This window comes from Mobula hypostoma, chromosome 12, assembly GCF_963921235.1.
Source record: "Mobula hypostoma chromosome 12, sMobHyp1.1, whole genome shotgun sequence".
Taxonomy (NCBI): domain Eukaryota; kingdom Metazoa; phylum Chordata; class Chondrichthyes; order Myliobatiformes; family Myliobatidae; genus Mobula; species Mobula hypostoma.
Window position 1 is genome coordinate 36058011 of NC_086108.1, and position 27888 is coordinate 36085898.

Sequence of the window (27888 nt, forward strand, 5' to 3'; positions counted from 1 at the left end):
CCTCAACATGCTCCAGCACATTAACCTGTTTTATACTGACTTCGCATTTGTAAAAAAAAACCTTAACCCTGCTGACTACTGAAGCAAATATTCAAGACCATTGCTACCTCATCTGCCTCCTGGTGCTTTTTTCCTCTATCCCTGAGTGGTTCGTCATGTTCTTCACGTACATGTAGAATGTGTTGGGGTTTTCCTTAATCCTACTTGCCAAGGCTTTCTCATGTCCTCTGTCATTCTTCTAAATCCCTTCTTAAGATCCTTCTTGGCTTCCTTATAACTCTAAAAATCCCTCTCTGATTTTTGCATCCTAACCTTAAGAATGCTTCCTCCTTCTTGAGTAAATATTCTACCTCACTTTTTTACCTTGGGTCCTTCACCTTGCCTTCTTATCCAGAATCCCATGCCAGTGTTCATTAACAACCTCTATATTTCTGGTGTGCATTTTCCTGAGTAATCTGTTCCCAAGTTCCTGCCTAATATTGTCAGAATTAGCCTTCCACCAATTAAATACTTTTGCATTTTGTCTGCTCCTTTCCTTATCCCAGTCTATGCTAAAGGTCAGGTAGTTATGGTCACTATCTCTGAAATACTTGCCCACTGAGGTTTGTCATGTGTCCAATTTCATTGCCATGGACTATATCTAGTATGGCCTCTCTTTTAGTCGGCTATTCAACGTACTGTCTCAGGAATCATTCTTGGATGCACCTAACAAATTCCACCCCATCACTGGCTAACGTTCAGTACCTGGACAACAAGCTGTGTGAACTGAGAGCCAGAATCTCCTACCAGTGGGAAACAAAGGAATGTAACATTTTGTGCTTCGTGGAGACGTGGCTGATGGAGGAGATACCAGCCCACACGATTGAACCCTCTGGGTTCTCCCTGTTCCGGGTGGACAGGTCAAAAAACCTCTCTGGGAAGAGTACAGGAGGAGGCGTATGTTACATAGTCAACAATGCTTGATGCGACCTCCAGAATATGCTTGCCCTCAAACCCTTTTGTTCCCCAGACCTGGAATACCTGGTGCTGCTGTGCAGACCCTACTGGCTGCCCAGGAAGTTCACGGCTGTTATCATCACAGCAGTGTGCATTCTGCCGCAGGCTGATACTGACCTGGCTCTCAAGGAACTGTACAAGACCATCAACACGCTGGAGACTGCACACCCAGAGGCTGCCTTCATCATTGCCGGTGACTTTAATCGAGTGTCGCTGACGAAAGTCTCTCCGAAGTTTTGTCAGCACATCCAGGTGAGCACTTGTGGAGGGAGATAACACACTTGACCACCGCTATACTCCCTTCCGCAATTCTTACGAAGCTGTCCTTCACCCAGCTTTTGGAAAATGAGATTACTCTTCGATCCTGCTTTTGCCAATGTACAGGCAGAAGCTGAAACAAGAGGCGGCTTTAGTTAAAACTGGCCACTCTTGGTCTGACCAGTTAGTCTCCATGCTGCAGGACTGCTTCGATGATGTCGACTGGGATATCTTCCATGATGAAGATGTCTCCGACTTCACCGATGGAGTCATGTGCTTCTTTCAGAGGTGCAGCAATGATGTTGTCCCCAGAAGTCGTTCAGGGTCTTCCTGAACCAGAAAGCCTGGATCAGTAGTTCTGTGTGGGCAGCACTTACCACGTGACACAGAGCTTATGCTGCCGGCAGTCAACAGGAGCTCAAGAAAAGCAGCTACAATCCGTGCAAAGCTATCAAGGCTGCGAAACAATAATACAGGGACAAGATTGAGTCAAGATTCACAACGAGTAGCACACGTGATTTGTGGCGAGGGCTGCATACCATCGGAGACTTCAAAGCCAAATGTAGTGGTGCCGCCAACATTGCGGCCTCTCTCCCAGGTGAGTTTAATTGCTTTTACGCTTGGTTCGATGTCGCTAACTCTGAGCCTCTGAGGAAAGCTGGTGCTACAACCTGCAACCCGGTCATCTCTGTGGCTGAGTTACGCAGATGTTTCCAATGAGTGGACAGCCGCAAGGCTGCGGGACTGGACGACGTCCCAGGGCGAGTACTCAGGATGTGTGCAACACAACTGGCAGGTGTGTTTACTGACATTTTTAATCTTTCCTTCTCCCAGTGTAGAGTGTCCTCCTGCTTCAAATTATCCACCGATGTCCCTGTACTAGAAAAGACCAAGATAACATGCCTGAATGACTGGCATCCGGTCTCACTCACCTCAATAATAAGCAAATACTTTGAGAGGCTGGTCAAGGACTACGTTTGCAGCATGCTACCACCCGAACTGGACCCCCTACAATTCGCCTACTGACACAACCAATCGACAGACGACGCCACAGCCACTGCTCTACATACCGTCCTTATGCATCTGGAGAAGAAGGATGCTTATGTTGTGTCAAGAAAACCACATCTCCCTCAAAGTCACAAAAACAAAGGAGCTGGTTGTGGATTACAGGAGGAATAGAGATGGACTAACCCCTATTGACATCAGTGGATCCAGGGTTGGGAGGTAAACAGTAAGCTCCTTGGCGTCCACAACACCGAGGACCTCATGTGGTCTGTACACACCAGCTGTGTGGTAAAAAAGGCACAACAGCGCCTCTTTCGCCTCAGACGGTTAAGGAAGTTTGGTATGGGCCCCCAAATCCTAAGAACTTTCTACAGGGGCACAATTGAGAGCATCCTGACTGGCTGCATCACTGCCTGGTATGGGAACTGTACCTCCCTTAATCACAGGATTCTGCAGAGTGGTGCAGACAGTCCAGCGCATCTGTAGTTGTAAACTTCCCATGATTCAGCACATCTACAAAGACAGGTGTGTAAAAAGGGCCTGAAGGATCATTGGGGATCTGAGTCACCCCAACCACAATCTATTCCAGCAGCTACCATCCAGGAAATGGTACCGCAGGACCAACAGGCTCCGGGTCAGCTTCTTCCACCGGGCCGTCAGACTGATTAACTCGTGCTGATTTGAGTGTATTTTTATGTTATATTGACTGTTCTATTTATTATAAATTACAATGATTACACATTGCACATTTAGACAGAGATGTAATGTAGATTTTTACTGCTCATGTATACGAAGGATGTAAGATATAAAGTCAATTCAATTCATTTCAATCCAAACCTTGTGCACTAAGGAGATGCCAATCAATATTACAGAATCTACAAAATTGTTATTTCTATACCTGTCCAAGGTGCAATCTCTCCTGTTACAAGAACAATCACAACTTTACTAGTCTATCCATATCACTGAAGTTCCTCAACCCTTTTTTCTTTCTTTCAGTACTTTACCAGTTCATCACCATACCTGTATTTTATCATCCCAATATCTCTTTTGTTATGTTAAATTTTCTACCAACTCTCCAGGGTTTTACATCAAGAATTATTGTACCCAAAGTTGAACATAATAATCCAGCTCAGTGAGAGTTACCCTAATTGCCTAGGTTTTAGGTATTAGTCTCTAATTATGACAGCCAGATTCTCATTTGTTTTTAATGCTTTTTTTAATATCTGTTCTGGTAATTTCATTGAAATGTTCATTAACACATTGATTACTTTTTCTAGGTTGTTACACAAACAGAATCCAACTCTACAATTGTTGCTTTTTCTGATGAAATTGTTCCATTACACATCACTTCAGAAATGGCACTGGATAAAGTATTAGCTGTGATGCATGCGGTAATATAATTTTTTAAAATCAATTTTCTTAGTTTGTGTTTTTTCTGTTATCAGTTACGCCGAGCTCACTGGGACATGCATAAAAAGATCAGTGCAGGTTGAGTACTCCTTATCCGAAATGGTTTGGGCTGGAAGTTTTCTGGATTTTGGAATACATAATGAGATAACTTGGGATTGCTGTCATTTCCGACTCTGAATTTATGTGCTACCAGTAAGCAGTTTTTGTCTTGTACTTGTTCATTACACAAACATACTGCTGCAGTTGTTCAGCGTGTTAGATTTCATCAGCGACGATCTTGGTAAACTGACCAATGAATTTCAATCAGCAGACTTGTTATCACCACAAATCTTTAAAAATTTCTGCAACCAGCCTGCTGAATATTCACAATTACCTTCAATTTTCAGTTAGTCATAATAGATCTTTGCTGTTTCATGATCAGGATACCATTAAATGGTATATGTTCACTCCGGCGCTAACAAATCCACTCTTTCAACACACGATTGAGGTCTTCATTTTTTGCTTTATGGAGTGTTTTTCTATTTTTCATTAACTTTTGTTCATTACATATGTGAGGTTACTTCTCAGAACTGTGTTTGGTGCACAGAGACCTGTGCATCAACTGGGGTCTTCCCAGTGCCTTATGGAATTTTCCATTTGTGACGTCATGAGAGCGTTAAAAAATTTTTTGATTTCTGACATTTCAGATTTTGTAATTTCGGATAAGGGGCACTTAACCTGTACCTTTTAGTAATTTTTTGCTACTTACATTTTATATATTAATAATGACTTGAATGCTTAAAAGATTATTTCAGAAGTTGTGTAAAGAACATATCTTAGTTACCAACAATAACCCTTTCCTAAAGTTAAATTGTTAAATGTTAGTTTATGTAGCAATTTCCACTATTTTTGAGATGAAATTCTACTATTTTAATTGTTCATGTCTTATTTTTACTAACTCAACTCAACATGGCCTCTACTTTTGAGAGTGTGCTGCGTGCCAAAAACTGGATGAAGAATTCTGTTTTTGCAGCAATCCTTGCAATCATGGCACATGTTGTTTCTCTTATTTCCATATGAAATTTCTGAGTTACCATTTTTAAACTTTAAATCCAGGACAGTGTTTTTCTCCCACTAATAAATTGTATCTTCTGATTTCATTAATATCCTTGTTTCAAATATTCCTACTAATGCTACCTCAAGAAAATTGTAATAAAAGTAAACTGATATAACATTGCAGATTATTTTGACCACTTCCAATAGGTTCCGTTTGGTTCCACTGACTGCGCACTTCCCATGTTATGGGCTATTAAGACACAAACAGTTGCAGATGTGTTCATTATCTTTACTGATAATGAAACCTATTACAGAAACATTCATCCTGTAGAAGCTTTGAGAGAATACAGAAAGGTGAGAGAAAATTCAAAATAATATGTCTTTGTACAACGATGTTAAAGTTAGATCGAGGAAAATGTTACTTAAGTATTTTTTACTAAGCCCATCACCCCTACTGAGGCTTGGGCCATTCATTGACAGTAGCTCGCCAGAGTCCTCTGTCCTGGGCCAGTCTTTCAAGTTGCCTCTCGGTGTAGCCCACCTTATGTCTTCTTGACAAAGATCTTTCTCTCTCAGGTATGAGGTCTTTGGGGTTTCTATTGGTTTTGCTGCAGCCCTGAGTTTTTACAGGATGGGGTTGCTAGCCTCATACTCAACCCTTCTTTTGCAGCTGGACTTGGAACCATCCATGGTGGAGTTGAGGAAAAATTTTAGAAGTCCGAAACACTTGTAGCCTACGTTATTATTATATGTCTAAATTCTTCCTTGCAGAATTTCAAAGGTCCCTGCTTCTTAGCTTGAACTTTGTTTGACTGGTCAGAATTTGTGCTTATCAATCATCAAATAGCAACTCTCTTAGGCAGTAGGACAAAATTGGAGTTTGCTTCCGTGTTATAATTTTCAAACATAGATTAGCTAGAAACATTGTTTATTAAGCTCAATATGACCAAAGGCCTTTAGAGAAGGAATCTTTGGAGCTCAGTATCTGGGTAAACTACAATGGTAGAGGAGATGGTGATGTATAATCATTGTACAATAAAATGTTTTTCAGTTTTCAAAAAAATATATGTGGCTTCATCCAAATTGCAGTATTTATTATCAAGCCCATGTCATAGCATCCAGAGTTTTCAACCAACTCCTCTTTGATGGTCTCTGATTTCCCTTTAGCTACATCCATTATTTTTGACTTCGTATTTAACTACTATCAGAATCTCTGCCCCTCCTCTTATGCACCTTCAAGTCGTGCTGTCTGCCCACCAATTTCTGGACTGGATTGCTCCTCCAAAATACCCACAAATGAAGCCATTTCCATGGATTGGAACAGTGAATGGTACTGAATCAAGTGTTTTGTATTTGGGGGCTGGAATGGGGGAGGAAGGTTGCTAAGGTAAAACATTACAGTGCTACCTGTCCTGCACTTCTGTCTTAAATACAGTCAGCTACCAACTGTTCACAACCCTCTTGCATACAGTGTTCCAAAACTTCAGTGACAAAGCTCTGACGAACCCTTCAATGATAGCTGTCCTTAGACAAAGCGTAATGGACATTCTGAAAGCTGCATTGTCCACCATGTACGGACAACCTTGAAGTCCACTATATTTAGCATTTGTGAAAAAGTTCTTGCTCTCTGTATCAAAGAGAAACTGTAGTAGTTGGTGACAAAGACTTTGAGTTTAAGGAGCTAATCAGTAACAAATGCAGGACATTCCTGGAGTACTTCCTGCCTTTGGGAAAATAAAGTTGTTGGAATACTTATTACTTCAAAAGCATTAGGCAATAAATGGTCTGAAGCATCAAGTTTTGCAAGTTTCTGAAAAGACATTTGTGAAAACATCTATGTGCCCAATTGTAGTTGTATTTGTCTTGTGATTAAGAAATAATAAATCTTAATAAAATAATAATTCTTGCAGCAATACTTTATGCTTGTTTGAAATACAGTGGATTCCAGTTAATTAGGACACTTTGGGACCAATACATTTGGCCCAATTAAGCAGCTGCTCCAATTAGCCGAAGTTTCATGGAAATAGTTAAAAAAGACAAACTACTGTTTAACTGAGTACCAGTATATGTATTTAAAAAAATACAGAACAAATTAGAACATTACCAATACTACTGTATTATACACAGTTTTATTAGTTCCTAGTAGTTATCGATGGAGAAGTTCATCCACTGTATGCTGCCATGTTCTTTTGATTCGGCGGAGGCACCTAGTGCAGAAAACGGCATGCCTTTATACAATGATTATTTTTGACAATTGTATTCTCCAAATCTTCCTTTTCATGGTAACATTCAAGATGATTGTCAATACCTTAATTCGTTATAGTTTTTAACTTGTTGAAGTAGTGAAATTGTTTCATTTTCACTCAATATACACAAAATGCTGGAGGAAATCAGCAGGCCAGGCAGCATCTATGGAAAAGAGTACAGTCAATGTTTGGGACTGAGACCCTTCAGCAGGACTGGGGATAAAAAGATGGGTAAATTTAGAAGGTAGAGTGAGGGGAGGGAGAAACACAAGGTGATAGGCGAAACTGGAAGCGGGAGGGGTGAAGTAAAGAACTGGGAAGTTGATTGGTGAAAGATACAGGGCTGGAGAAGGGGGAGTCTAATAGAGGACAGAAGACCATGGAAGAAAGAAAAGGAATGACAAGTACCAGAGGGAGGTGATGGGCAAGCAAGGAGATCGAAGGTATGTTTCCAGGAAGGATGCATGGCTATGGTAGCGAGTCTAGGTAGGCATGTGGTCAGAAAGTCAGAGGGCTGCAGAGACCACAGAGGGGGAGCAGAGAGAGAGAGAGTTTCACTGAACTCCTGTCGAAGGGAAGAGTTAAACTTCTTCAGGGTAGGCATCCCTGGAAGAGACTTTGCAGTGTAATAATCCAATTGCAAACAAGAAAAAATGTGCAGGTGCTGATAATTCAAGCACTCCTGGATGTTTCTGGTATCTCCAAGCCTCAGTGTTTGAAACTGCAGTGAGCAAAACAATTCTGAATTGTTTTACTGCTTATTTCTCACTATCAGTGATAAAAATCACAAACACACGCAACTGATGTTATTTAAAAGCTGTTCACTCCAAGTACTGTGTAATGTCTAATGGCTAATTAAAATCTGTTCGTCAAAATCTCCTGTGCCAAATAATGAAGGGAATCCTGACTATTTTCTTAATTAGTTTTTGTTTTTTGAGTTGTCTCAGATAGATGGCTGCCCTGTTTATCTGATGGCCCAATTAACCAGAATCCACTGTATTTCCCAAACTGTTCTACAGTATAGAGAATGAATAGCTAATCTTTAATCTATATGAATCGTCTTCAACTTCCAGAAATCTGTTGATCAACTTTCTTTTGTTGCAGAAAATGGGCATTCCAGCCAAATTGGTGGTTTGTGGACTGGGTTCTAACGGTTTCGCCATTGCTGACCCAGATGACAGAGGCATGATGGATGTCTGTGGTTTTGACACTGGGGCTCTGGACGTCATTCGTAACTTTGCATTAGATTTGATTTAAATTTTGGAAGGAAGTACCACTAAATTGTTTAGTTCACAGAGTATTTATGCATCAGGTTTCTAGGATGGCTGAACAGCGGACTCACATTTTGGGTTGCTAGTTTCTTAGTTGCGTGCCTGTTAGAGTTAACAGGAAATTGTAAACGGAATATGTAATTGAACTTTAAGCCTGTTCTGCCACAGCAAATTATTTTAACTATGGAGTTCTTTTGACTTCCTGCTGTCAAGGTATTTGTAATGTTAACTAGAGACATCCTAGTGAAGTTAGGGTATAATCAAAGTTGTGCTCTACATTTTGTTTGGTGAGTTTACAAGAAGAATGCTGTTTAATTGTATTTCTCTGTTGTGAACAGGCTGGCGAGAGTTAATGTTTCTGCAGTGTTGGATTAAGTATTTGAGGGGTATCAGGTTTGAGGAATATTCTGAAAAATCTTTTGAGCATATTGCGCTTTTTCTAATTTCGATAACATTTATCTGAAAAAGAATAATGTGGACATGAAAGTAAAAGTGGGAACAAAGCAAACCTGAGTTTATTATGGGTGGATTGTGCTGAATAAAGTTGAATTCAAAAGATGGATTTGTGATGTACCAGTACTTTTGGAAGTTTCTAATTTTTCAGCTGTCAGAAGAACGAAAGTTGTTTTTAAGTACAACATGTGTAGCATATTCCACAAAAGTAGATTCCAATTATCATTCACCAACAATTATTGTAGGTGTTAATTTTTATAGATCCTGTCACAGAGCAATGTAGAAAAGGTCATGCTGGAGATGTGTTGAAGATCAATGTAACTCATTGATATTGGGCTAATGATTAAATCTATTTTGCAGCAGTTATAGCTGTGTTGAAAGTAACAATTGTTAACATAAATTGCAGATGGTTAACCTAATCAGTTTGAGTGCAGTGTCAATACCACATGCATTACAATGCTGTATATCAGACAAACCATTGGTGATGAAGATCTCTTTGCTAATCTGATCTTACCTTTCTGATTCTGAAGATCTTTTATAGTTCAGTCTCTTACCGAGCTTTGCATTTAAAAAAAAACTGCAATCTTTCTGAAAATGTCATTTCAATAGAATATACAAGCCATCTCTATGAAGAATCTTCAAGAAAGATTCTTGGTTGAGAGTAATTCATTTTCTGTCAGGAAAATTTATCTTACTGGTTTAAGATGGTGTAGATAGTATGTGTTTTCTGTCTGTAATTGGGAATTCCAGACAAAGCCTTTTATTAAGGATTGCAGTGTTAAGTATGTAGATCAGAAGTAAGGAGTGTGTAGAATAGGTTACAGGAAAATAAGTGATAGAATGGTATTGATGTGATTGTGCCGACAGTTAGAATAGACTTTATGAGCCAAATGGTCTTCACTATATTCTGAGGATATTTGAAACTCTTTGGAAATTCTAACACTTCATGTAATGAAAATTGGCCTAGAAAGATTTTAAAATATTTTAACTAGGGTAAGCTTTAGAAAAGTTTATTTCACCAAAACAGGATGAAAGTCTGGATGAAAACATAATTAGTTTTTTTTAGATTCTTGTTCAAGTATAGCTCTGTTCTTTTAGCTTATCTTCCCTTATAAAGTTCTTTCCTTTTGTTTAAGATCCCTGATTTCCCCCACCTATATCTTACTCAGGTGATCATAACTCATATTGGAGCAATATTTCTAGGCAAATCGTTAGAACAGAAGTAGAACAAGCAAGGTAGCCCTGATCTGAATTTAACTGTGCTGGTTTTGTTCTTCCAGAAGATGTGAGAGTCTACAATAGTTTTTATGAGTTGGAAGATACTAACTGTAATCTATTCAAGAAAGTGGGGAATATGCAAAAATAGGGTAACTGGGCTGGATAGCTTTGCATCCATTTAGGAAAGATGTTGGAATCTCTTATCAGGGATATGACAGTGCAAATGGAAAATAAATGTTTTAATGAAAATGAAGGTTAAAAATATAATTTACTGTGTATTTTTGAGATGCAAGGAAACATATGATATACAGAATATAGATTTTCAAAAAACATTAATTCAAATGCCACACAAGATTTTGTTTCACAAGATTATTGTATTATTATGATTTGTAGGTTGGTTAATGGATGGGAAATGGGGTAGAATGAATGGATCATTTTTACAAATGCAGTGTGTAACTATTTTGGTTCCACTAAGTTCTACTTAATACAGCAATGGTATATAGTGTAGAAAAATGATTAGGTGAAAAGTGAAGTATAATCTCTTAAATTAGCATAAAAGTAAGGAGGTTTGGTAAAGAGCTTTTTCAAAGTTTTTTTTCTTATTTGAAAGCTTGTTTTTGTAGTTGCAGCAGTCAGAGAAGTAGAGGGAAGGAGTCTTTTTCTAAGTTGTTTGTGACTGGCTAAGTGTGTGGCAACTCAGCCAATAAAAGGAAGCTCAGGTAAAGTAGAGCGGTCATTTTGGGGTGGCCATTGGGAGAATGGGACAGTGTAAGAGTGGGAAACTGAGTTCTTCGCTCAAGGCTTTTGGCAAAGGGGCACAGGTGAGTAGCCGAGAAGAACAGACAAGGCTTTTATTTTCCTGTTGATCTAAGTCCTTTGACTTACTGAAGACAAAATGGTAGTTGGGGCGGTGGAGCATTCCTTCTGCAAGATGTGTGAAGTCAGAGAACTTCATGGTCTCCCTGATGACTATATCTCTGGGAAGAACATCAAGGTGTGGCTTCTAACAGATCGGGTCGAGGAACTGGAGGTGCAGGTGTATGTACAGATTCTGCTGCCCCATTCCTCTCAGTCATAGGTACTGTTGGTGGAGAGGGATGGTGGGGTATGACCTTTCAGAAGCTAGCACCAGCAGCTAGGTTATTGGCACCATGACTGGCTCTGAGGCAACAGAGGTAAGGATGAAATCAGATAGAGTGATTACTGATAGGGAACTCAATAGTAAGGGGTATAGACAGGCTTTTCTGTGACTCCAGTTGAAACTCGAGGATGATGTGTTGTCTTCCTGGTGTGGAGTCAAGGATGTCTTGCAGATACAGAACATCCTGAGAGGGGAGGTTGAGCAGCCAGGAGTCATGGTACTTTAGGCACTAATGATAGACACAAGAGATTCTGCAGATCATAAACACAAGGTTCTACAGATGCTGGAAATCCAGAAAACACACAGAAAACTTCTGGAGGAACTCAACAGGTCAGGCAGCATCTATCGAAATGAATGGACAGTTGACGTTTCAGACCTATACCTTTCATCGGGACTGGAAAAGAAGGGGGTAGATGCCAGTATAAAAAGGTGGGGACAGAGGAAGGAGGACAAGCTAGAAAGTGATAGGAGAACCCAGGTGTTGGGGCGGGGGGGGGTGGGGATGAAGTAAGAAGCTGGGGAGGTGTTGGATGGAAAAGGCAAGGGATTGTAAAAGACAGAATCTGATAAGAGAGTGGTCCATGAGAGAAATGGGAGGAGTGGCACCAGGGGAAAATAAAAGGTGAAAAGTAGTAAGAGGTTGTTGAATGGAAGAGGAAGGAAGGATTACCAGAAGGAGAAATTGACGTTCATGCTGAAGGCTACCTAGATGAAATATGAAATATTGCTCCTTCCTCTGAGAGTGGCCTCATTGTGGCAGATATAGGCAGGAAGAGGGATGAGATGCTGCAACAGGAATTTAAGGCACTAGGAGAGTTCATCCACATTGACAATTTGGGTGGAGTTTAGAAATAAGAAAAGTACAGTTACACTGATGGGATTGTACTATAGCCCCCACCCTCCATAGCCACTGAGAGGCAGAAGAATAGATAGATATGTAGACAAATGATGGAAAGGTGCAGGAGCAATAAGATTGTCATAGTGAGAGCTTTAACCTCCATACAATTGATTGCAATTTCCAGTGGGATTTCTTCAGTGCATCCAAAAAGGTCTTGAAATAGTATTTGGAGAGTTGAACTAGAAGAGAAAACATACTGGAAGTGGTTTAGGGAAATGAGACAGACCAGTGCAGACCTCATAAAAGGTGAACATTTTGGGAATAGTGACAACAACTCATTATGTTTTAAAATAGTTATGAATAAGGACAAAATTGGATCTTGTGGGGAGGGCAAACTCTGACCAGATAGGACTGGAGCTGAGGAGTGTTGATTGGGGACAGCTGTTGTTGGACAATCCATGTCTGACATAGGAGTTGTTAAAAGACCAGCGGATTAGAGTTCAGAATTGGTATCATCTGGTAAGGAGTAAGGACAAGGATGGTAAGGTAAGGGAACCATGGATGAACCAACAGGTCCTAAATTAGTTGGGGAAAAAATGGAAGCATGTGTAAAATTAGAAAGCTAAAATCATACTGAGCCCTTGCAGAAGATAAAGTTAGCAGGTAAGTACTGCTGAAATAGATGATTTGGAAGACCAAAAGAGGCCATGAGCTATTCTTCGTGAGCTGGATCAAGGAGAAGCCCAAGGGATTTCGTACCTATATTAAGAAAAAGATGAAGAATAAGGAGGAAGTTTGTGCTTGGAATTAGAAGTGGCTGAGGTTTAAATGTGTTGGTATTTACCAAGGAGAATTTGGAGATAGTACAAGCAGAGTGGGACATGCTGATGTGCTACAACATTTTTGAGATCGAGGAGGTAGTGCTGGGTATTTTGAAAAGCTCTAAGGATGCCTAGTAGCCTATTTGAATATTGAAAGAAGCAAAGGCGGAGATTGCTGGAGCTTTGACAAGGATCTTCGTGGCCTGCCAACAACAGGCAAAGTCCTGGAGGATGAGAGTAGCAAATGCTGGGGTCTTTGTTCAAGAAAGGAAGTAGGGATAATCCAGATATTTATAGGTTAGTGAACTCATGTAAATGGTAGAGAAACTATTGGAAAGGATACTGTGGGTTAGGATTTGTGCACATTTGGAAGAGCATGACCTGCTTAAGGACAGCCAACATGACTTTGTGCATGGTTGTCATGTCTTGCAAACTTGATTGGGTTTTTTGAGGAGTTGACAAAGAAGCCTACTGAGGGTAAGGCAGTTGGCATTATCAACATGGACTTTATTTAGGCATTTGATGAGGTTCCTCGCGGTAGACTCAGAAGATAAAGGTGCATAGGTTCCAAGTTGAATTACAAATTTGGATTGAGAATGGGCTTGCCCCTTGAAACCATATTAGGACTGGAATACTGTTATGGCTGGAGGTCCATGATGAGTGGTGTACCATAAGGATAGATATTGGGACATCTGATGTTTGTAATTATGTATCAATCATAGAGATGAAAATGTACTTGGGTGGATGAGCAAGTTTGTAAATGACACCAAGATGAGTGGAGTTGTAGACAGCGTACAGGACTATAAAGAATACAGAAGGATATAGATCAGTTACAGGCATGGACAATGAAATGGCAGGAGGAGCTTAATATGGGAAAGTGTGTGGTCTTGCACACATGGAGATCAAATGAAAAGAGAAAGTAGACTCCTTAATTGCACTGAGGTACAGGGGATCTTTGGGTCCATTTCCATGGTTCACTGAAAGTGGCTGCTCAAATGGGTAAGGTGATTTTTTTTAAAGAAAGGCATGTGGGGTGCTTGCTTTTATTGGTGGGTTATTGAGCATAAGAGTGAGGAAGTCATACTGCTGCAATATAAAACTTTAGTCAGGCTGCAGTGGGATTATTGAATGCAGTTCTGGTCACCCTATTATAAGAAGAATGAGGAGATAGTATAGAAGAGGTTTTCTGGATGTTTCCTGAATTAGACAGCGTACGCTGTAAGGAAAGGTTGGACAGACTAGTGTTTTTCTCCTTAGAATATCAGAGGCTGAGGGGAGATGATAGAGATTTAAAAATTATGAGAGGAAATGTCAAATACTACAGAACATGCTTTAAGGTTAGTGGGGGAAGTTTAAAGGTGATGTGAGGGGCAAGCTTTTTACTCAGAGTGGATGGTGCCTGGAATAGGTTCCAGGAATACAGGTAAAATCAGGTAATTTGGTGAAGTTTCAGAAGCTGTTGGATAGACACATGAATATCAAAGGAAAAGAAGGATATGGACGATACTTAGGAGGAGGACACTTAGTATAAATTTTCATCTAGATTGGCACAACAATGTGCACTGAATGGCCTGTCAGTGCTGTACTTTTCTATGTACAATTGTAAAGGAGACCATAAATAGTGAATATTAAATGTTAATGGTCTTTAACAAAGGAAATGAGCTGCTGCAACAGTTCACTAGATTGATTCCTGGAATAAGTATTTTAGGTAGTTTGGGATTCTAGCCCAAAGATTCTTGGGATATCTAAAATTGCTGAGATAGTTTCCCTAATTGGAGAGTGCAGAATCAGAGGACATAGTCTCAGGAAGGTCAACTGTTGAGTACTGATACAGATTTCATTTGGAACAGGGAATCTCTGGAATCCTCCAGATGTATAGTGAGTGAGATAAATAAATTTTAGATAGTAAAAGAATGAAAAGATAATAGAACAGAGTGGGAAAAGTGTAAATGAGAAGAAGCTCATCCACAATCTTGAGTGATAAAACAAGTCTGGAAATGTTGTACAGTCTATTATTGATTCTACTTTTTTTTATATTTTTATAGTTTTTGCCATTAATTGCATTGCATTTGTTTGAAGGTCAACAATTAGGAAGATAACATAAAAGATTTTTCATGCAAGTTGAAGGCAAATGTCTAAACTCGTGATTTTTAGATTACCTGAAAATTTAACTTGGGCATGAATCTGTACTTTGTCAGTTCCAGATGTAGCAATCTAACAAAGGTGAACTTGATGAATTAACATTTTTGGTTTATCAGAATTAACCTGGTCCTGAAGACTGGCACTTAATTTGATGAAGTCCTACAGTGGCTTATAGTTTTGGAGAATAACAATAACTATTGCTGTGGTTTTATTTCCAAACTGAAGGATGTTAATTAATAACAAATGGGAATACAGCAGCAGACAGGGCCATCATTAACAATATGAAAAATATGCCTGTGATTGATTGCATTAATTTTTGTAGGTTTTGGAAGTCATTGGCTGTTGTTGACTCCAATGTAAAAGTATATGTCGGTGTATAATACATTCCATAGAAACTCTCAGGTATTTTATGTTTTGAAGTTCTTGATTTTTGGTCAGGATGTTTGCATTATCAACCAAATTAAGGCATTGGCATTTGTGAATTTAGCTGCTTTCTGGAGAACTTGGGTAACATTATAACCTTTGTTGGAATCTTGATATAAATTCAATTTATTTGCACCTTTAACATAGTAAAGTCCAATGATGCTTTAATAGATACTACATACTTTATTGGAATTGGAAATATTGAGGTTCTGGCAAAAGTTGGTCTTGAACTCCTACTACAATTAAATTTTCAACAATACCATTCATTGTTTTTCTCCCTCCACTCTGTTTTAATGGCTGAAGCTAACTTTGTAGCAGTCTGTAATCTATTGTATTTGTACAGGTACACAGTATTCTTTTTTAAATTTTTTTTCTCTTTGTACTTCATAATTATTTGTTTTCATATACAACAGATTTTATATTGACATTCTAAGCTCACCTGCTTTGGTCTATCTACCTTGCATTTGTTTGCATGTATCCTTGAGTGCCAATTAAAGTTGTAGCTTTGTACTTTTTCCATTCCACGTTTGCCTATTGGCTGCCTGATTTCTACTGAACAAAGTTAGTCCACGGAGGAATGAATATGCTTTTAAAATGGCAACTTAAAAGAATTAGATATAAAAAATTCCATCTGGTACTTTGCCATATTTTAAAACTGATTAAAGAAACAAATAAAATATTAAAATTCTTCAGGTTGCTATGGCCAAACAACACAATGTAATTTTTGCCACTCTCAGAAGTCAATATCCTGTGCATACAATAAAATGCAAGTTGTTAATTACTCTGCACTAAACTCATCTGTTCTTTTGATATAAATTGTGTTCATTATACTTTGCATTTTTACATGGTGGTGTCTAGAAAACATAACATTGTGAAACTGTAATATGTTTAATGTCTGCAGGCAAAGTATGACCTTTGTCTTTCTAGCCAACTTAAATGAAGTCAATGGTACCTAAATATGACCAAACAAATCATTTAAATTATTGTATCAAACAATGCTGGAGGACAGATTTTTTTATATAGATTTTAGAATTAATTTTGACACTTTTAAAATCTGTAATGTGAAACTGATTAAAACAGATATTTTTACTGACAAGGTTTTTCACTGAAACTCTGCATAATGAGTTTTAAAAGCTATTGAAATCATGGTTAACTTATTGTTATTATATGCAAATATGTTTCTCAAACCTTTGACTATGTATCCATCTTTATGTGTCCAATATTAACTAGAATATAATGTTGGCAATCTAAAACTGGTTACTGCTTTCCTACTTTCCAGAGTGGCCCTTTGCATAGGAGTTGAATGTCGCCACTTGAAAAGTGATCAATCGCTAACATAATGTGTCAAACTAAACATGGTAATGCTGTGCAAAATATGAATGTTACTGTTAACTGCCTTTAAGTTCACTATAATGCATTTAATTGTTTTTATATTTAATCCAGTTGAAATAAAGTGCTAAAAAATGGTATAGCAATTAATATCTTTCATAAGGTTGTTTTTCTTCCTCATGAAACACTGCCAGAGCAGTTGCATGGACAGTTCACCACATTCTAGAATTTTAGTTTTATAATCAGGTTTTATCATTGACATATGTCGTGAAATTTATTGTTTTGCAGCAGCACTAAATTGAGAAGTTCATAAAACTAGTCATTTGGATGGATAAAAACTCTTTATAAAGCTCTTGACACTTTATAAAGCACTGGTGAGGCCTCACTTGGGAGTATTGTGAGCAGTTTTGGGCTGCTTAACTTAGAAAGGATGTGCTGAAACCGGAGAGGGTTTAAAAGGGGATTCACAAAAATGATTCCAGAATTGAATGGCTCTGGGCCACTCACAGCTAATCACATATTAGTTCATGCTCTGCCTGTCCTGCATGTGTAAACGTTCTTGCTTCCTTGCCAATTTATTCTTTTGTTTCATCCGTAATCTCTGGAAAATGGCCTGCAACATCCAGTGAAGGTAGTACATCTAAGATGTCTAGGAAAAGCATACGCATGGATGTGAAACTGTATTCTCATGGTGAGAGCCTTAATAACGAAGAGCTTTGAGTATTGGCAGAGCAACACATCCTGAGTGAATCTGAGGACATGAATGAGGAAGCTAGAAACCTCACCCCAAAATCCCTCAGCACTCAGCACTAGCATCACCAAGATCACAAAAATAATAACCCTGACTGGGAGCAAAGCTACAAGGTAAAGAAAGCTGTTCTTGACATGATTTCCTGCTTAATAAGAGGAAACTTGTGAAAAGGCAGTCAAATCTCAACGCCTACTTGAAGAAGAAGCCAAAGTTAGAAGAGGGCCCATAGCCTGGTCTGTCCTCCTAAGATGTAACCACCACATGCTTCCCTCCACTGCTACTGCTGTGTTGTGTTGCTGTTCCACTGATATACAGGTTAGGCCATTTCCACGAGTTCCTGAAACACATCTTTTTACGTAATGTTATAATGACCCTGCATAACATTGATTTACTTAGCACTCCACCTCAGAGGAACACATTCTCAGCGTTAAGCAGAGTCTTAGTATGGAGCCTCTGATACACAGATTTCCATCACAGGCACAACCCTCCCATCGAGGGCATCTTCCAGAGACTGTGTCTCAAGAAGGCGGCATCCATCATTAAATACTCTCAGCATCTAGAACATGACATTACTACCTTTGGGGAGGAAGTGCAAGACTCTGACGATCTACACTCAATGTTTTAGGAACAGCTTCTGCCCCTTTGCCAGCAGATTTCTGAATGGTCTGTGAACCCATCAGCACTACCTCATGATTGGTTTTGTGCAGAATCCCTCTGTTTTATAATATAGTCATTTTTATGTTTTGCACCATAGTGCTGCAGTAAAACAATACATTTCATGACATATGTTTAGATGCCTTAAGAAGGAGACATCCAACAGTAGAGACTGTCACCATACAGGGCATGCCCTCTTCTTGTTACTACCATCAGGGAGGGGGTGGAGGAGCCTGGAGACCAACATTAAACAATCGAGAAACAGATTTTTCTCCTCTGCCATTGGATTTTTTAATAGTTCATGATCCCATGAACACTAACTTTTTATTCATTTTCTTTTGCACTATTTATTTTGTAATTAATAAGCCTAGACAGTAGATGTGGAAAGGATGTTTCCCATGGTGGGGGAGTCTAGGACAAAAGGGTACAGCCACAGGATAGAGGGGTGTCTATTCAAAACAGAGATACGGAGAAATATCTTTAGTAAAGGGTGGTGAATTTGTGAAATTTGTTAGCACAGACAGCTGTGGAGGACAGGTTGTTGGGTCTATCTAAGGCAGAGATTGATAGATTCTTGATTGAACACGGCATCAAAGATTACAGGGAGAAGGCCAGTAAATGGGGTTGAAGAGGGGATAAAAGGATCAAACATGATCGAATGGTGGAGCAGGCTCGATGGGCCAAATGGTCTAATTTTATGTCTTATGGCTTGTCATATGAAGAGTGTTTGATAGCTCTAGGCCTGTATCCACTAGAATTCGGAAGAATGAGGATGACCTCGTTGAAACCAATTGAATGGTGAAAGGCCTTGACAGAGTGGATGTGGAGAGGATGTTTCCTATGGAGGGAAAGTCTAAGACCAGAGGACGTAGCCTCAGAATAGAGAGGCATCCTTTTAGAACAGAGGTAAAGAGGAATTTCTTTAACCAGAGAGGGGTGAATCTGTGGAATTCTTTGCCACAGGCAGCTGTGGAGGCCAAGTCTTTATGTATATTTAAGATAGAGATTCATAGATTCTTGATTGGTCATGAAGGGACATGAGGAGAAGGCAGGAGATTGGGACTGAGGGGAAAATTGGATCAGCCATAATGAAATAGAGATGCAGAATCGATTGGCCAAATGGCCTAATTCTGCTCCTATATCTTATGGTCATAGTTGGTGAGAGACTAAGTGATAGGCCCCCAAACTAGGTCCAGAAAAAAGGGGTTTTATTTGTTTCCATGGTTTATGAACAAATCTTGCCACTTAGTCCAAGTGGATGCGTTTTAATTTACTAGTTTATTCTGCGAGCGATGAACAAGGAATGGTATCAAAGAAGAATGCAGACTCCTTCTATGACAGAATTTGAATTGTACTCATTCACCAGGTGCAACAGTCTACCTTTGGAATGGAGTAAAACCGTGTCCGCCCCACCACCAATGCATGTTCCATTTATAAACACTTTTGGGACCTGTGTAGGAGCACAAAAATAAAATTGAGTGATTTACATCACTGATCAATATCTTAAATTTTAAGTTTTTCCTCTTTAGTTTGTCCTACTGTAATCTTAAAAGCGTCATATACTTTTTTGAAGGGGAAGATGTTTCATGTGAAATGCTGTTAATACCAACAAGAGCACACATTAAGGAAGCTCCTAGCTCTCCTCTGGATAGCTAAGGTGGGTGTTTGTTTCTACGAAATGGGCATGTTTGCTCTTTTTTTCCCCAATATGTTTTTATATCTTTCTCTCTTTATTTTACCTTTTTTCTTTTTCTGAAACACACAACCAGACCCCTCACAATCCTCACCTTGCTTCTTTCAGAGAAATGATGTGAAGGAGTGCAGAGTGGCAATGAGCTAAAAAGCACAGTGTGTCAATTTGGAGGCTTTGTTAGTACAGCTAGTGGAGCAGTAGCCTTAAACTCCAGTGACTGGGTTCCATCCTGACCTCTGATGCCCGTATAGATTTTCTCTGGGTACCCTGGTTTCCTTTCACAAACGAAAGGTATGCTGGATAGTAGCTTAATTAGCCACTGTAATTTTCCCCTTGTGTATAGAATCTGGGGAAATTTTTGGTAATGTGGGATTAATGTAAGATGATACATGATGTTCATGCAGACACAATGAGACTAAGGGCCTGTTTCTGTGCTTTATGACTTCAAAATGATTCTGCATTGTTCCCTTGTTAATCCAGGATGAATAGTTGTGTGATAGTTCTTGCATATTCTTCTGTTAAATGTGACTGGTGGCATCTTGAAATGTAATTCTGGAAATACTGTCAAAACTTGCACTTAATTTACCCCCCTGGTATATGTAGGAGAAGTTGTAAAACAAGATTCCAGCTTCTTCTGAATGTAATATGCTGTTGGGGAGGAGTTTTATGGAAAAAAGTTTCTGAGTAAGTTTGTGATGGAATACTATATACTTTAAAAATTGTTTTAAAAGTGTCATTTGTAGCCAGTAGACTAAATGATTAATGCCCTTTTGGGAGTCAAGAATCAAAACCAGTGAATCTCATATAGGACTTATGTTTCATCACATGCATTAAGTGCACAAAGTAAGATTTGGATTGATAGATTAACTGACAGGACATAACCTTAAAACGGAGCAATTTTATGGATATTGGCTAGGTTGAGGGAGATGATATTACATAGGGTTTGCAGTCTGTTAAAATTAAGTGTACTTACTGTTTTTATGCCGGTCATTTCTATAAGAATACGCTGGAGATGCACGCCATCACGCCGGAGATCTAATTCAATTGCTCTGTAAGGAATGCCCAATTCTGTAAATATGTTCTTTACAATATCACAGTAAGGGCATGTTGTTTTGGAAAAGATCACAACACGATTTGATGTAATTGCATCCTGAAAGAAATTAATTCAAAAGTTTTGTTTTTAGTTTCATTAAATAGATATGCATTTTCTTTAATTGCTATTGCTTTAAGTGAATTCCATTGCATCACACAAGATTAAAGACAATAAGGGTTACTGTTGATAAATCAGCGCATGGTGTAAGTTCTGCTCTGGTGATGAGTTGCAAGGGAAGCTCATGAGTTGCAAGACTTCAAAACACCCAAAGATAATTTAATAGATTTATTGACTGCTGAGCAAAAAAAAAATGAAGGTTTGTATTCAGAAGAAGCTGAAGAAGCCAACAGCAAATGTGATATTATTGACTCTTTTCCAAATTTGCTGCAGTGGAGAGATTTCCTCGCAGTTCCCCTCGCCTCCCATTCTGTCCTTCTATCCTTCATCTGCTCTCCACTCAACCCTGAGATATCTGAAGATCAAAGATGCATAAATCAGGATGCTCTTTATCAACTCCAGCTTGGCATTCAAAACTAATCAATAAGCTTTAAGACCTTGCCCCCTATACCACCTTGTGCTATTGGATCCTCGATTTCCTCACTTGCAAAAACCGCAGTGAGTTTTAATTGGCAACAACATCTCCTTCACAATCTCCCATCGTCACAAGTGCACGTCAAGGCTGTGTGCTTAGGTTCCTGTTCTACTCGCTTTACACTTACGACTATGTGGCTAAGCACAGCTCCAATACCATATTCATGTTTCCTGACAGTACCACTGTCATAGGCCGAATCAAAGGTGATGACGAATCAGCCTTTATGAAGCCTATTGAGAACTTGGCTGAGTGATGCCACAACAACCTCTTACTCAATATCAGCAAGACAAAGGAGCTGATTATTAACTTCAGGAGGAAACCAGAGGTCCATGAGCCAGTCCTCTGGAGACAGCCAGCAACTTTAAATTCTTCAGTGTTAACCATTTCAGAGGACTGGCTGCATCACAGCCTAGTATAGAACCATCAATGCCCTTGAATGGAAAATCCTAAGAAAAGTAGTGGATACGGCCCAGTCCATCACGGGTAGAACTCTCCCCACCATTGAGTACATCTACTCAGGAAAGCAGCATCCATCTTCAGAACCCCTACCACCCAGGACTTGCTCTCTCACTGCTGCCATCAAGAAGGTACTGGAGCCTCAGGACTCACACCACCAGGTTCAGGAACAGTTATCACCCCTCAACCATCAGGCTCTTGAATCAAAGGTGGTGACTTCACTTGCCCCCTCACTGAAATGTTCCCACAACCTATGGACTCACTTGCAAGGACTCTTCATCTCATGTTCTTGTTATTTATTGCTTATTATTATTTCATTATTTTTGTATTTGCACAGTTTATTGTCTTTTGCACACTGGTTGAATGGTGTGATTATTATTCTATTACAGATTTATTGAGTATGCCCACAAGAAAATGAATCATGGTTTAAAAGGGTGACATATATGTCCTTAGACAAGAAACTTACTTTGAACTTTCACTCTAATGTCATTATCTCACTTAAAAGCTCTCCTATACACTTGAGAAAATCTGCAGATGCTGGAAATCTGAACAACACACACTTGATCATTTTGTTGTGAATGCCCATCCGAAAATGTATTGAAAACATTTGGTGTCTGCCTTTGCTGCACTTCCATGTGTGATCTCATATTTTGGATAGTATTTAAAATTATTCCTGCCAAAATAACTATGAAGTTCCACTATGACTCGTAAACTATTCGCACCCTTCCCATTCTAACTAACTTTTGACGTGGCACAAAGGCAGGCACGCATAGCTCTCTATGGTCTCAATTTACACATTTTCTTCTAATTGATTACAGGAAAGTGGTGCCTCCGCTATTCATGTCATTCACTGTTCCAGAAACAAAAAGCCAAGCAGTTTCATTAGTCCTTGGTTTTTCTTGGTGTACTTTAATCCATGGGCTCCAGGGATCCTGCATAACTTCTTGCGTGTTTTCTGCATTTGCTGTTATTATTTTAAATTGACCTTGGCTTATTATTGTGACATGTACTACAATACAGTGGGAAAACTTCTGTATTACATACAAGCCAAGATCATGCCATGTGCAATTACATTAAAGTGGGAAAGGAAAAACAATACATCTGCAGTTTTGTTTACAGTATTTCCAATAGTCCAGAATAACTCTGAACTGATTATAAGCTGAGAGCACCTGAGTTTCTATATTTGGCTATATATATATATATATACGTTACTTCAGTAGCTGTGGGTATATTGAATCACAGCAGTCTTGCACTTTAACAATCGGGCGTAGGAAAGTACACAATAAAACGATGGCATAATGCAAAACCGCGCATTAATTATCTGCAGCTCACATAAATTATCTGGAAGGCAGTGGCGTCGGTATACGCCTGGCATGCTTGTGATCCGGAGAACAGGCCTCCCATGTTGTTAGATCTGTCCGGGTGCTGTAATTAGATAAAACAGTCAATTCCGAGTGCATTGAAGAGAACTTGAAGGTAAAATAATTAAGTTATGCATCATGAAAGAGAGCTGGTGTTTTACTTTTTCTCGTTGTTCAGTACTAACCTGTTGAGTAGATGTTGATCTGGGGTGAAGTTTCTTGTAACATTACAGTCTCTCCGAAATGGTTCAGTTTCGATCGACTTCACTTTGTAGGAGGAGGAACGAAAAAGGCACCGGCACTCACATCATTTAGCTGTTTAGTAATGTAGACACCAGCGGCCCACTATGAGAGAGATGCTCAAACGCTGTTTAGCAGTAAATTAATATTAAAGGTGGGCACTCATTGAGCCTGCGTTGTCCAATAATAAATCAAAAGTCAACTGATTGTGACGTGCGAAGGACAAGCAATTTAAGGACCAAAAAAAACCATTAATAATTCATTGTGCGTCATTGTACGACGTACAAATTCCGAGTGTGAGGCACTAAAGTTATGGAGTGAATTCTCGTCCAAACTTGGAGAATGGTTGTCTTGGAATGACCATTGTGACCATACACATGTATTGTACCCTCCTAACATGAGCTACCGCCAGTTCAACCTTTATAAAGAATATAGACATGCATACAATTATTATTCTTTAGCAATACCAAATAAATAACTTTCTACATTCTATTTGGGATGTGTGTGTTACTGTTAAGGCTGTATTCATGGTTCATTCTGAACAGTGGTCACTGAGCTATTGGAGTCGAATCTGATAAAATTATTCCCAGATGCAGTGCAGAGATTAGGTTGGCTGTGTGTGGTGTTCAAGATTTTACCAATGATAACATTGACATATTTTCCAGCCAGAACAGTGCATGAGCAGAAGCGGACTTTTGAGAACCGTGTTCCCATCTGAATATTACCCACGTCCTTCTTGGAAATTGAGGTGGTGTGCCTGGATGGTGATGTCAAAGAAAGTCTCAGCACAATTTTCAACGCATTGGGTGGCTGGTGCCTACCAGTATATAGTCATAGTCATACTTTATTAATCCTGGGGGAAATTGGTTTTCGTTACAGTTGCTCCATAAATAATAAATAGTAATAGAACCATAAATAGTTAAATAGTAATATCACTGGTGGACGGAGTTGATGTTTATTGGTGGACTCGATACTAATTTTTGGTTATTTTGACTGAAAGGTTCCAAGTTTCCTGACTGCTTTTAAACCGCCTGTACAACCCGGCGTTTTTGTGGTATCCTGAAATATTCGGCGAACTCGACTCTCGAGAACGCAGGTATCGCATTCCCGGAGTGGAGTTGGGGCCGGATTGAAGCAGCGAGGCCCGGGCCCGTCAGCGACAGCGGTTAACGAATCGATGTTGTGACGAAAAACCAAGTTATCAGAAGATTGATGCTGATGAGAGAGATAAGAGAGACAAAGGGAGAAGCGTTCAAAATGTTAATGAGAGAGGAGAGAGATTAACGAAAAGAGAAACAGTTCCGAGTATTGACAGACCGGTTGCTTTGAACCTGAACTGTTTGAAGTTTGATGGACAGGCGATACCCCAGCAGGGGGATAAAAGGAACAGGTTCGCTAAGGCACGACAGACACCACGAGATAACGAGACCCTGGAAAAGCAGTGTGCCCCCACAATATGGTGGAAGTTTGGAGGTGTGGTCGTGGGATCGACCATAGACACACAGGGTGAAAGGGTACGATGGGCGGGAACCTGGCGAGTGTGCCCGCCCCTGCCTGGGTGCCGGGTTCACCGCGGAAGAACGGTCGTATCCGGAACGGAGGGGCCACAGTCGGTGACCATAGAAGACATTAAAAGGGTTCGCCCGAAAGCTAACTGCGGAGAACATCAAGGTCTGTCTGAATCCGATTCGCATATCCTTCTCTCTCTCTCTCTCCAACGGCACAACAGCAATTGCTGCGAACTGTCCTAAACTGAACTGAGCTCTGCGTCACTTGAGACTGATCATTTTACCCCTAGACTGCGATAGAGCTTGTTTGATTCCTATTACCCTAGTTCTGTGTACATGTGTGTTTTATCATTGCTAACCTGTTGCATTCATATCCTTACGATTAGAGTACTGTGTTACTGACTTCTTTAATAAAACTTTATTAGTTCCAGTAATCCAGACTCCAACTAAGTGGTCCATTTCTGCTGGTTTGGCAACCCAGTTACGGGGTACGTAACAATGTTTAAACAATTTAAGCGCCGAGCCAGATCGAAAAAATTAAGGCGTCGAGGACGAACTTTACTACTCCGGGCGGCTTTACTCGTTTCAGCGCAGAATTGACTCAGCATCTGCGTTCTGCAGCCGTCGGCGTTCGCTTCAGCGCTGAACTTAGCTCCGGGGCTGTGACCTGCAGCCACCAGGCTCTTGGACTGGCTGCAGAGATGAACGGCTTATGTGGCTGTGGGCTTTCTCCTGGGACTCTGCGGTTCATGCTCTGTGGATTGTTCGCACGATTTGTTCTTTTTCGCACATTGAATTTATGACTCTCTTTATGAAGTGGGTTTTTCATGATTTCTATTGTGTTTATTTGTTTTCTGGCTGCCTGCAAGAAGAATCTCAAGGTTGTATGTGTTATACAGACTTTTATATTAAATATACTTTGAACTTTGCCAAAGTATGCTTTGAACTATACTGATCTATGCAAAAGGCGAGTATCCCATCACATTTGTTATGTGTGCCTTATAGATGACGGGAAGGGTTTGCTTTGTGAGGTCAGGAAATGAGCCTTTCAGCACAGATCATGCTCAATTCCATCCTCTGTTTATTTATTTCCAGGATGTAGGTGACGCTGCCAACCTTTATTGTCCATCCGTAACAGCCTGAACTGAGGAGTCATGTTGGTGAATTACGGGTTAGAGGAAAATCAGAGTAAGAATGCTGGATTGCTCCCTCTGAGTAAATCAGTGAAACAGTAACTGAATTACTAAGAGAAAAAGGTGCATGCTAAAAACAAACAAAAAACTTGTAAATATTCAGCGGTTCAGAGGAGAGAGAAAAAAAATGAAGTTTCAGGTCCATGTTTTTTTTTCAGTTGTGATGAAAGCTCAACACTCTGATTATTGCCTGACCTGCTGAATACACCCATCATTTTCTATTCTTATTTTGGGTGTTTTAGGACAATTTAGTAGTTTAATGATTATTCAAATCAATTCAAGTTTATTATTTAACTATATACACGTATATAACATTTATAACCACATAATGTATATAGAAATGAGACGTTTCTTTGAACCTGGGTGTAAAGCACAGTAGTACACATAACACACGATAACTTATGATCCACAGATGAATCATACATAAATAACAAACTAAAGTACATTAATATTAAATATTGTAAGCAACAGAACAGATTAAGCAGTGACACTTAGAATGCAATGCAGCCGGGGGTTCACAAGCCTAATGAACAGTCACTCATTCTAACTGTTCTTGTTTTTATGCATCGTAGTCTCCTGTCTGATGGTACAAAGTCAAGGAGGATGTTGGATGGATGTGTGGGATCCTTAATAATACTAAGGGCCCTGCATATGGAGCACTCCTGAAAAAATCACCCCAATGGATGGTAGGGAGACACCTGTGATCCTCTCAGCTGTTCTCACCGTCCTTTGTAGGGACTTCAGGTCCGATGCTTGACTGCTCCCATACCAGACAGAGGTGCAACTTGTCAGGATGCTGTCAATGGTGCTCCTGTGAAATGCAGTTAAGATGGGGGGGGGGGTGGAAGCCTTACTTGCCTCAGTCTTCTTAGGAAGTGGAGGCTCTCTTGATCCTCTTGTTCAGGGAGGTGATATTGAGGGATCAGGTGAAGCCATTCGTGATGTGAACTCCCAGGAACTCTCTCTACAGAGGACTTGGTCTTTATTAAGTTATTTCAATGTGAATTTTTAGTTATTATGGTTGGATTCAAATTCATGCCTCTGCACTGGGTAATTCAGAACTCTGATTACTAGTTAAGTTATTTAATTACCACATCACCATACACCTAGCAGACATAATTTTCAAATTTACTTTTGGACTCATATTGGTACAAAGTTTCCTGTGGAACTTATGTTAGTGTTTTGCAGCAGTACAGTACAATACGTAATATATACTGTAAGTTACGATAAGAAATATAAAAACTAGCAGAACAACAAAGAGCAAAGAGTGAAGTTTAGAAATCGAACAGCAGAGGGGAAGAAGTTGTACCTAAAAAGTTGAGTGGGTGTTGTCAATCCCCTATATCTCCCAGATGGTAGCAATGAGAAGAGGGTATGTCCTGGATAGTGAGAGCCCTTACTACTGAATGCCTTTCCTGAGGTATTGCATATAGAAGAAATCCTCATTGGTAGGGAAGCTAGAACCCATAATGCAGCTGGCTGAATTACAACCTTGTGCAACACACATAAAATGCTGAAGGAACTCAGCAAGTCGGGCAGCATCTGTGGAAATGAATAAACAGTCAATGTTTCAGGCTGAAACTCTTCTTCAGGACTAAAAAGGAAGGGGGAAGATGCCAGAATGAAAAGGTGTTGGGGTGGGGTAGAGGGGAAGGAGCCTGGCTGGAAGGTGATGTGTGAAGTCAGGGTGGGAAAGGTAAAGGGCTGGAAAGGAAAGAGTGGACCAGAGGAGAAAGGGAAGGAAGAGGGGATGCGGGGATA

General features: G+C 39.7%; 2 protein-coding genes across 4 annotated transcripts in view; one reads left to right on the top strand and one right to left on the bottom strand.

The window, feature by feature from the left end:
• Window positions 1-16728, top strand: part of ro60 (Ro60, Y RNA binding protein) — a 73861-nt gene extending 57133 nt beyond the window's left edge. Inside the window, exons 7-10 of the mRNA XM_063063847.1 lie at window positions 3537-3650; window positions 4912-5058; window positions 8055-11511; window positions 11557-16728. Of these exons, the coding sequence (XP_062919917.1) occupies window positions 3537-3650; window positions 4912-5058; window positions 8055-8207 (414 nt within the window). The 3' untranslated portion in view covers window positions 8208-11511; window positions 11557-16728. The remainder of the gene's footprint in view (window positions 1-3536; window positions 3651-4911; window positions 5059-8054; window positions 11512-11556) is intronic.
• Window positions 6643-23579, bottom strand: LOC134354704 (uncharacterized). 3 transcript variants are annotated; one of them, XM_063063849.1, is made up of 5 exons: window positions 23372-23579; window positions 23158-23250; window positions 20658-20834; window positions 19372-19441; window positions 6643-6911 (listed from the first exon to the last, which is right to left on the bottom strand). In XM_063063849.1, exons 2-5 carry the CDS (start codon window positions 23227-23229, stop codon window positions 6844-6846), a joined length of 387 nt encoding a protein of 128 aa, XP_062919919.1. In that variant the 5' UTR covers window positions 23230-23250; window positions 23372-23579; the 3' UTR covers window positions 6643-6843. The 3 variants fall into 3 exon arrangements, 2 of the variants coding, with proteins under 2 accessions (XP_062919919.1, XP_062919918.1); XR_010019879.1 differs by lacking the exons at window positions 6643-6911; window positions 19372-19441 and adding an exon at window positions 12045-12110; XM_063063848.1 differs by lacking the exon at window positions 6643-6911 and having other exon boundaries at window positions 19261-19441.
• Between the last annotated feature and the right edge of the window lie 4309 nt (window positions 23580-27888).

Excerpts from the sequence above, each read along its gene's own strand:
- LOC134354704 (XM_063063848.1), bottom strand. The coding sequence starts at position 23,229 with ATGGGAGGCCTGTTCTCCGGATCACAAGCATGCCAGGCGTATACCGAC. Across the intron at positions 20,835-23,157 it reads CTGCCTTCCAGATAATTTAT|GATGCAATTACATCAAATCG; the intron begins GTGAGCTGCAGA and ends AATTTCTTTCAG. Across the intron at positions 19,442-20,657 it reads AAATGACCGGCATAAAAACA|GTCCCAAAAGTGTTTATAAA; the intron begins GTAAGTACACTT and ends GCTCCTACACAG.